At 49.6% G+C, this 10,516-nt stretch overlaps 1 protein-coding gene across 2 annotated transcripts in view; it reads right to left on the reverse strand.

Annotated features, from left to right (window-relative positions):
- ABCC1 (ATP binding cassette subfamily C member 1 (ABCC1 blood group)) overlaps positions 1-10,055 on the reverse strand; it is a 140,355-nt gene extending 130,300 nt beyond the window's left edge. The window contains exon 1 of one of the 2 annotated variants that reach the window (XM_084881083.1): positions 9,898-10,055. In XM_084881083.1, the coding sequence (XP_084737209.1) occupies positions 9,898-9,945 (48 nt within the window). In that variant the 5' untranslated portion in view covers positions 9,946-10,055. The remainder of the gene's footprint in view (positions 1-9,897) is intronic. The other variant, XM_084881082.1, reaches the window with a different exon arrangement.
- Positions 10,056-10,516: the final 461 nt, after the last annotated feature.

Here is a 10,516-nt window from a genome sequence, read left to right on the forward strand (position 1 = left end):
GTCCTGGTCCCAGGCTCAATCCCCAGTAGGGGGCGTGCAGGTGGCAGCCGATCATTGTTTCCCTCTCATTGGAGTTTCTGTTTCCCTCTCCCCTCCCCTCTCTGAAATCAATAAAAACATATTTTTAAAAATAAGTAAATATGTTATTTTGTAATTAGAAAACTAATTAAACTGGAAAATTGGTGTAAAAATTAAATCAGAGTTGCATTAGCACACTGGGATTATGTTGTTATACTGTCTCATCAGTTTCTGAACATATCTTTTTATTTTTATATTTTTATTGATTTCAGAGAGGAGAGGGAAGGAGAGGGAGAGATAGAAACATCAATGATGAGAGAGAATCACTGATCGGCTGCCTCCTGCATGCCCCCGCTACTAGGGATGGAGCCTACAACCCTGGGGATGGTGCCCTTGACCGGAATAGAATCTGGGACCCTCCAGGCCACAGGCTGACGCTCTATCCCAAACCGGCTAGGGCAGAACATATCTTTTTAAAATTGGAACAAAGCCAAGCTCTCTGGACTGAACCCCTTGGAATGTAAGGCTTAGCCCTCCTCATTATCCGGGGAAGCAAGGGGAGCCTGGCCTATCCCCAGCTTGCTCAATGCTCTCAAATGCCAGGAACACAACAACTGCTTAATCAATGCTGGTGGGTCGGCCCATCAGTGGGAGTATCAACTATGGCAGCCACCTGGCAATTAGCACCATCAAGTTTCAGTATGCATCCATCCCTGCACCCAGCAGTTTCTCTCAGGGGAGTTTATTCGGCATCTGTTTGCATCTATTTACATCCATGTGCAAATGTGAGTGCTCAGGGATGGGCCAGGCAGCACTATTCATCATGCCACAAACCTGGAACTGACCCCAACAATGGCCAAGAGGGGGTTGGAGGAATATACGGCTCAGTCATATAGCAGGAGGTGTGGCCTGTAAAGAAGTGTTGTTTTGTTGGTGGGAATGCAGGTTGGTGCAGCCACTCTGGCAAGCAGTTTGGAGTTACCGCAAAAATTTTAAATGGAACTGCTTTATGACCCGGCGATTCCACTTCTGGGGACATATCCAAAGAAACCTGAAACTCTAATTCAAAAGAATATATGCACCCCTATGTTCACTGCAGCATTATTTACAATGGCTAAGATTTGGAAGCAGCCCAAGCGCCCATCAATAGAGGAGTGAATAAAAAAATCTCTGGTACATTTACACAATAGATCACTACTTGGCCATAAAAAAGAAGGAAATCTTACCTTTTGCAACAGCATGGGTGGACATGGAGAGAGTTATGCTAAGTGAAATAAGCCAGTCAGAGAAAGACAAATACATGATTTCACTCATATGTAGAATCTAATGAACAAAATTAACAAACAAAATAGAAACAGACTTATAGATACAGAGATCAGACTGACAGCTGTCAGAGGGTAGGGGGCTGGGTGAAAAGATGAAAGGATTAAGGGCAAAAAGAACTCATAGACAACAGTATGGTGATTATCAGAGAGAATATAAAATAGTGGTAGAAGAGGGTAAAGGGAGGATAAACAGTGATGGAAGTAGGCTTGACTGGGGATGGTGAACACAGGATACAATACACAGATGATGTATTATAGAATGGTACTTCTGAAACCTAAATTATTAACCGATGTCACCCCAATAAATTCAATGAAAAAGCAGTGCTATTTCCTTTTCCTTTCTATTTGCGTGGACCTAACGTGGAAAGAAAATCATCATTGGTACTTTTTAAAGCGTGTTTTTATTGATTTTAGAGAGAGGGCAAGGGAGAGGTAGAGTGAGAAAGAGAAACATCGATGAGAGAGAAACATCAATCCGCTGCCTCCTACATGAACCCCCGACCGGGGACTGAACCTGCCACCTGGGTTTGTGCCCAGGATGATGCCCAACTGAGTCACAGCAGCCAGGCTCATGGTTGGTTTTTAAGTGAAGGAAGTAAAATACAGAACATGATTCAGAATGTGAACTCATTTAGGGAGGGGAAAGAGATGTGCATTCTCCCCCTCAGTCCTTCATACATATTTGCATAGGCTTAGAATTTTTCTAGAAGGACGCCCTTTGAAACTATCATCAATGGCTGCTTCTGGGAACAGAGTGCAGGGAGGGGAAGCACCGAAAGTTTTACTTTCCTTTTATATTCTTCTAGACTCTTCACCTTTTTAGAAGCAATGGCACAATCAAAAATGTTACCACACGAGACCTTCCTCATACAATCAGCCAGATCAATTCAACGGCTGATTTTAAAAGAAGAGATTTCTAGCAATCTTTGTATAGAAGGTCACCTTAATCACCTAAGAAAGCCAGAGAGAGAGAGAGCGAGAGAGCGAGAGATTATCTCATCATCTTAACAGGTCATGAAAAGCCTTGGGTCTGACCCTGAAGAGTTTCAGCTAAGGTTCTGAAACCCATGAGATCATAAAAAAAAAGTTTTTAACTTCATTTAACTTTAAAACCCCGAGATTCATTCAAGCATAAATGGATCAGAAGCCCATGTTTTTCTTGGGGTTCCAAATCTTGCTCCATTTTCTCTCCAAGCTGAGGTAAGCTTCCTTCTCGGACTTTCCGAGCCCCTTTTATTACCACAAGCCATTTTATCAGTGCTTCATCCATTTTTTTAATCCTCACCCAAAAAATGAGGATATTTTTCCTCTTCTTTTTTCTTCTTTTTTTAAAATATATTTTTATTGATTTCAGAGAGGAAGGGAGAGCGAAAGAAATAGAAACATCAATGAGGAGAATCATTTATCAACTACCTCCTGCACACCTCCTACTGGAGAGAATCATTGATTGGCTGCCTCCTGCATGCCCCCTACTGGGGATTGAGCCTATAACCCAGGCATGTTCCCTTGACCAGAATCGACTCTGGGACCCTTCAGTCTGCAGGCCGATGTTCTATCCACTGAGCCAAACCAGCTAGGGCAGTGCTCAGCAAACTCATCAGACCACAGAGCCAAATATCAACAGTACAACGATTGAAATTTCTTTGGAGAGCCACATTTTCTAAACTTAAACTTCTTCTAACGCCACTTCTTCAAAATAGACTCGCCCAGGCCATGATATTTTTGTGGAAGAGCCACACTCAAAGGGCCAAAGAGCCGCATGTGGCTAACGAGCCGCAGTTTGCCAACCACTGGCCTAGGGCCACTCTCCCCAGTCATCCAGACCCCCTTTCCAGAACTTGGCAACATCCTGCAGAAGATGAACCCACAATTAAACCAAGGAGACACTTAAGGAGAATCTCGACTTTTAACTGTCCCCCTATGATGAAGGAGCAGAGCTTCAAAAATCGGAGTTTCTACCCTCGGGACTGAGCCAGCACGGATTAGGGCGACGGACGCAGCCCTCGGTGGAAAGAGGCAAACAGCATGAAAACAGCTGCAGGTTCCTTCTCCAGCTAATTGGGAGTTTAACCTCCTTAACGTCTCATTAAGCTTCTCCAAGGCAACCCCAATAAGCCAATTATACACGCCGCCCAACAGCCTCCACACTCCTAGGGACACGGAAGGAGGAGGGCCAAACTCTCGCCCAAAATTTCTTCTCTGGATTCCTCCACGCCCATGGCTGTGCGACTTGGCCATGCAGGGGACACCTGACAATGTCTGCAGACACCTGTGTTGCCACAGTGCTCGGCACAGCCTCCCACGACAGAGAATGTTCTGGCCCCAATCGTCAAGAGCGCCCGCCGAGGCTGAGAAACTGAGCTCCACACCTACCACCGCCCCCAGACCGGCTTCCTCAGAGGCCGCCCTCAGCCCTCAGCCTCCGAGAGGGAAGAACAGGTTCCAACCTCCACCAGGAGAGACACACTGGCCCAGTTTCCATGCCAGGCCGGGCTAAGTGCGCGCCTCGGGATGTCCAAGCCCTTGCCATTATCCACCCCCACTTTATTAGCACTTTATTTTCTTATTTTTTTCCTTTTGTTTTGTTTGCGAAATATCCAGGCAAGTATTTATGGGCCACAGTTTCACCGACCACTGAGATTTATTTTTTTAGATATTATATATTTTATTGATTTTAGAGAGGAAGGGAGAGGGAGAGAGAAAGATAGAAACATCAATGATGAGAGAGAATCACTGATTGGCTGCCTCCAGCACACCCCAAAATGGGGATGTGCCCGCAACTCAGGCATGTGTCCTTGGCGGGAATTGAACCTGGGACCCTTCAGTCCGCAGGCCAACCTCTATCCATTGAGCCAAACCAGCTAGGACGAGCACTGAGATTTAGTAAGAAAAGCTGGACGGGACTCTTGTTTCAAATTCCTCCGACGACGTGGCCGTGCTGGAGCCAGGATGTTTGCATCTAGCTAGCGATTCCGATGGGCCCCAGGCACTTTACCAAAAGGCTGGGCTCCGAGGCAGCGGAGGGCAACTCAAACACCTCCTGGTGCCAGGTGGGTTCCCTCAGTGAGCGAAGGGAGCCAGGTGAGAAAGCTCAGTGAGGGAAGGCGATGGAGACTGGACCTCAGAACTGAAGGAACAGAGATTACGGCCAAATGAAACCACCCAGCTGACCACCGCCGTGTACGAAGGCAGGCCCCGTGCTCTCAGGTCTTCTGATTTTTTAAGAGAAGCCAGAAATCCAGATTTTTTTCCCGTGAAATCTTACAATCGGTCACTATGAGCAAGTATACTAATTCATGATTCAAATAAAGCCAATCCAGCACTCTTGTGGGCTAGATCTAAGCCCCAGTTTGGAACGGGTACCTCAGCCACTAAAATTCACATGTGAGTTAAACCTCCTTTGGGTGAGGCACCAGGTCCTGGGACAAGACAGATGGATGAGACTCAGTCTGACCCTTGCCAGGTAAAATATAGGTAGTGAAATGTGGAAGCCGGAGGGCTCGGTCTACCCGAGTATCCATTTGAGACAGGTGAGTAACTCATCCTTGGGGATCACTGGAGAAAGGCTTCAACCAAGTTCAAAAGCCATTCCAGCACTTAATGGCATTCATTCGTTCAACCGTTTACTGAGCACCTACTACTAGCATGTTCCTGGCACTGTTCTAGACACTGGGATTATGGTCATAAACAAACAGGCAAAAACTCTTGCCCTGAGAAGAAAAAAAAGTAAAATATTTGGTGTCTTAGGTAATAGTAAGTGCTATGGGTTGGGGGGTTTGAGAGCAGGGACTACTGGGGTGGGGGAGAGGGAAGGCTGCCTGAGTGGCATTTGAACACAGAATTAAAGGTGAAGGAGCATTCCAGGCAGGGATAACAGCCAGTGCAAAGGCCCTGGGGCAGCTCGTGGCCTGTGTGCCTGGCGTGGAATGAGACTGGGAAGTAGCAGGCAACAGGTCAGAGATGATGAGTCTGACGCTGCCAGGTGTAGTGTAGGGTTTTAAGCGGAAGGGGGACAGGATCCCTCTGGCTGCTGGCTTGGAACTTGACTAGAAGGGTCAAGAAGGGAAGCAGGGAGAACCACGAGGAGGCAATGTTTAAATCCAGAAGTAAGCCAGTGGCTCCGGCCAGAGCTGGAGTGGGGAAGGATCTGCTGACAGGTCAGATGTGGGATGGGAGGGGAAAAGAGGAGACAAGGATGACACAGGCTTCTGGTTTGAGCCTCAGAAGACGGGGCTGCCGTTAACTCAGATGGGAGGGCTAAGGGAGGGACAGGGTAAGCTGGAGATACCCAGGTGCAGATATTAATTCCTAAAAACCGAGTCCAAGAGTAGAAAGAGATTTTTTCATCCACCACCATGGTCCAAAGACTATGTAACCTGAGACTCTCACTAGAAAGCTGGTCCAGGCCCCTGGTTAGTCTAGGCCAGTGGTTGGCAAACTGATTAGTCAACAGAGCCAAATATCAACAGCACAACGATTGAAATTTCTTTTGAGAGCCGAAACCGGTTTGGCTCAGTGGATAGAGCATCAGACTGCGGACTGAAGGGCCTCGGATTAGATTCCGGTCAAGGGCATGATCGATGACACTCTCTCATGGATGTTTCTAACTCTCTCTCCCTTCCTCTCTGTAAAAAATCAATAAAATATATATATATATATTTTTTTTTTAAAGAAATTTCTTTTGAGAGCCAAATTTTTAAACTTAAACAGGTAGGTACACTGTTATTAACTTAATCAGGGTGCTCCTAAGCTGGCCTTTGCTAAAAACTCAAAGGGCCAAAGAGCCGCATGTGACTCGCGAGCCGCAGTTTGCCGACCACTGGTCTATGCCAAACAGGCCAGCTGTGGCTTCCTTCTGCAAGGCCCAAGGGCAACCAGGTCCCCTGAATTAGGCCTCGACCTGGACCGTCCTCTCCAAGCTTCCCCGTTTCTGCTTCCAAAGCCGTTTACCTTGCTACCTGTCACACTGCCATTCCAGGCCTCAGATTCAACCTGCGTGAAGCACTCAAGGGACCCGTAAGCTCCAGAGTCCCTTTGAACTCTAACAGTCCGTAAGGGAGAGAGGGGGAATACTGGAAGGAGGGGCGGACAAAAAGGAGGAAGAGAGAGGAAAGCAAAGCAATGAGCCTGAAAAACCAACCAAGTATTTGGAGGATGGAGAAAATGTTGGCTTTTCATAGATTGCTGTGAAGCCGTGGGGAGCTCTGAAGGCAGGAATTAGACTGATTCAGGGCCAGACCTTATCCTAAAAGGAATTTCTAACAGCTTCTAAGATATCCCCCTTTTCACACCTGTTGGCAGCTAAATCGAATATGCAGGGGCTTCCTGAGTTGAAGGATGGATGGCTCAGAGCATCTCTGTAGCAAGTAACACTAGGACCAAATATTAACTAGAGAACTGGGGTCGACCACTCACAATGACTGAGTGCCAACTGTGTACCAAGCAGCAACATTCTCGGTTCATGTCAAGAATAAGCTCGTTTATCCTTCGAATGACCACTATTCGATTGGTACTAAGTTATCACTCCCATGTTCCACATGAGGAAACTGAGGCATGGAGGAAGGCAGCCTCTCAGTTAAGCTGCAGAGTCAGGATTTGAACCCAGGGCATTCAAGTACTCGCTCTGAGTCACCACACCACACTGCTTACTGGTTTGTTTTTTCTACATTTTTAAAATATATTTTACTGATTTTTTACAGAGCGGAAGGGAGAGGGATAGAGAGTTAGAAACATCGATGTGAGGGAAACATCGATCAGCTGCCTCTTGCACACTCCCAACTGGGTATGTGCCCACAACTGAGGTACATTCCTTTGACCAGAACTGAACCTGGGACCTTTGAGTCCGCAGGCCGATGCTCTATCCACTGAGCCAAACTGGTTAGGGCATGTTTTTTTTTCTACATTTTGCAATTTTTCTATACTGGCCATGCAACCTAGTAATAAACAAAAAAAAATTATTTTAATTAACTCACAAGGAAAGGCCCAGTCCCATTTTCCCAACCATCATTCAAACATCAACCAAAGAGCAGTCCCTCCTACGAGCCCCACCCCACTCCAGGAACCCCCAGTGCAAAAAGGCAGCCAACTGCGGAACTCAGCCCCTATTTTCCATTGAGATAATGAAGTTCCTCTTTTTCCAGCCCAGAGCATTTGCCTGAGCGAAGGCAGTGTGTCAGTGGAACCCTCGGCATGGGCCATTTCCATACTCGGATAAGGAACAGGGCTCTGATAAGAGTGTTACCTGGGCTGGTCACCTTGATTTCTCAACACCTGTCCCTGATCAGGGGAGGAATCAGGCCTGAGTGAAGGGGTGGTGACCCAATCCCATCACCACCCCCTGAGTAAAAAGTGGGTACAAAGGAAGGACAAACAACTCAAAACACACAACCTTCATCTTTGGAAAAGAATGACCATTGTTTGACTCTGTGCAGGGCACAGGCTGAGCCACTTTACGGATGAACTCATTTAGTCTTCACAACCCTAGGAGGTGGGGACTTTCTGGCCCCTGCTCCCATTTCACAGATGAGGAAACTGAGACACAGAAAAGCAACATGGCCTGCCCAGAGTTGCAGAGTCAGTCATCTAACAGCTGGGAGGCCAGCCGCTCCTGGCCTTGAGCATATCGCGCTAGGAAAACACAAGCTCCCTGCTTTCTGTTACATTTGGGTTCTCCTGCTATCTGGACGTTCTTAGGCCTCCGCTGTCTGCTCTCAAACTCCGGTTCCAGATCACCCCCCAGAGACTGGGGTATCTGTGAGTCCCGGTATCCAGAGGGAGGAGAGGCAGAGGGAAAAGGAAAGGCCTGGCAGAGGGGAAGGCCAGTCACTTGGCAATTTCTGTAGCGAAAAGTCCTTGCAAGGAGCAAACACCCAGCTGGTTTTCCAGATGAGCTTCTTAAACTAAATACACAGAGGGCATCCGCAAACACATGCACTTTGGAAAACCACATTAGCCATCAATCAACGACATCCTGATGCAGAATCTAACTTATGGCTGCCTATTCCACCTGCCCCACCCCTCCTCTGTCATTTAGGAAAAGAAACAAGGAAATACTCCAGAATTCACAGCAACGCTAGATCAGATCCCCACCGGCATCCTTGCAGAAATCATTACTGCTGTCATCACTGGCACAGGGACCAAGGACTCCACAGGTTTCCCTTTGAAAATGGCCTGCTCTCCAATCACTCCAACACCCCAAAGACAACGCCGTTCCCAGCCCTGACCCCACCGGCCTGAACATGGGAGGCATGCCAACGTGTGTTTGGGTTGTTCTACCACATAATACCCCTGCCAAAAAAAAAAAAAAGAATAAAGTCTTCTAGTGACTTTTCCAACACTCCAAATGCAGCCTTCAAGAAAAGAACCACAAAACAGAACAAGAATGTATTTTTGGATGCTAATCGCCAGCTCCTAAGAGCCCAGGATGTTGATCTCTGATTCCTAAACAGAAGTTTAGGAAAAACTATCCGGTCCAAATCTGTGTATAGTTTTTACAAATAATCAAGGTGGCGCAACAGAGGTGTGCCCTCCTGGAACAGAGGAGGAAATCGCATCAGAAGGAAGCTGAAGTCGGAGACACTGGGATTAAACCACAGAGAGAGAAACCCAGCCGGGCTCAGCGCTGAACACTCAGAAGAAAACTTGAAGTTGAAGCAGGTGGAGGTCCTACCGAGAGGAGCCTGCTGTACAGGAGTGCGATGGCACGCCCACCGGTACCAGGGTCCTGGGCATCCTCACTGGCACCCCAAACCTAGCCAAGCGTCGGGCCAGACATGGCAGGGGGGAGAGCCCTGCCTTCTTTCTGGCTGTTCCCCAAGTTTCCCCAATTCTTCCCTTGTTCCCCAAGACACCTCCCCACCACCAGAGTAATTAAGCCAAAAGAAAGTCAAAGATGACAAAAAGGTGTGACCATCTGAGAGTAATGTGGATGCAAAAAATAAAATAAAAAAATTTTAAAAACTGAGGTAAACCTCAACCAAACACTAGGAAGCCCCTCCCCAGCTCAGCCCTCGGATAACGGGGCATTCCTTGTGAAAGGGGGACCCCAACCCACCCAGAAGACGGCGGAACTTCGGAGCAGGAAGACAACCTCCTTTACTGCCCTCTGTCTCTGGCGTCCCTTCCCCTGGAGGTTATTTTTAATCAGAGAGGGTACCCCAAAGCAGGAAGGACCCCCTCCTTCGACCCCCTCCCCCAAGCTCTGCCCCCCTCATCTTTCCCCCAGCCCCCAACCCCAAACCCGACCTGGGCAACATGCAACCTCCCCGCTCTGTCCCTCCGCACGCCTGCTCCCCAGGAACTGAGTCACCCCAAGTTTCCCCCCATCAGCTAGTTGCACTCCCGGCGGGGCCGGCCGCGGGCCAGCGGGGAGCGGGACCCCGAGGCCGGCTGCAGAGCGGGGGACCCGGCACTCGGGGCGGCAGCCGGTGCCCAGGGGCTGCGGGGCCCGACCGCCCGGGCTGGCGCTGTCTCCCGGAGCCGGCCTCCCCGCCGGCCGGCCACCCTCCCTCCCTCCCGCCGCCCCACGCGGCCCCGGCGGCCGGCGAACACGTACCCAGAAGGGGTCGGAGCCATCGGTGCTGCAGAAGCCGCTGAGCGCCATGCGGCCGACGCGGGCACCGGCGGGCACCGGCGGGCGTGGGGCGGCGGGCGGCGGGCGGCTGGCGAACAGGCCCGGGTGCTGGCGGCGGCGGCGAGGGCGGGAGGCGGCCGGGAGGGGGCCGGGGCCGCAACGCCGTCTGATTGGCCAGCGCGTCACGGGGATGCAGCGGCCCCGCCCCCCCGGGCGCCGGGCTCCTCTCGCAGCCGCAGAGCGTGGGCCACGCGTGCAGGTCGGACCCGCGCCCCTCCGCCTCGCCCCTGGCCCCCGGGGCCCCATCCCATCCCCACCCCATCCCCATCGGGCCTGGGAGGGTGTGTGCTAACCCTCCGGTGCTGCTGCTGCCGGGATCTTTGCATTCAGACCTGGCGACGGGTTTTCAAATCTTACTGTAATAACGATGACCACAGCAACTATAATAGCAAAACAGAACGCAACTGAGCCTCTGAGAGCCTGGAACTGCATTCTTATGGGATCTTCTTTTTGTGACTTCCTAGTTGTGATCCTAGAAGATCCTTATTGTGACTTCCCTTTCAGGAAAGAAGGGAAAAAGGGCAGCAGTCAGGTTGGGCGG

The sequence above is a fragment of the Pipistrellus hanaki genome (assembly GCF_964339955.1).
Source record: "Pipistrellus hanaki genome assembly, chromosome: 4".
Classification (NCBI taxonomy): Eukaryota; Metazoa; Chordata; class Mammalia; order Chiroptera; family Vespertilionidae; genus Pipistrellus; species Pipistrellus hanaki.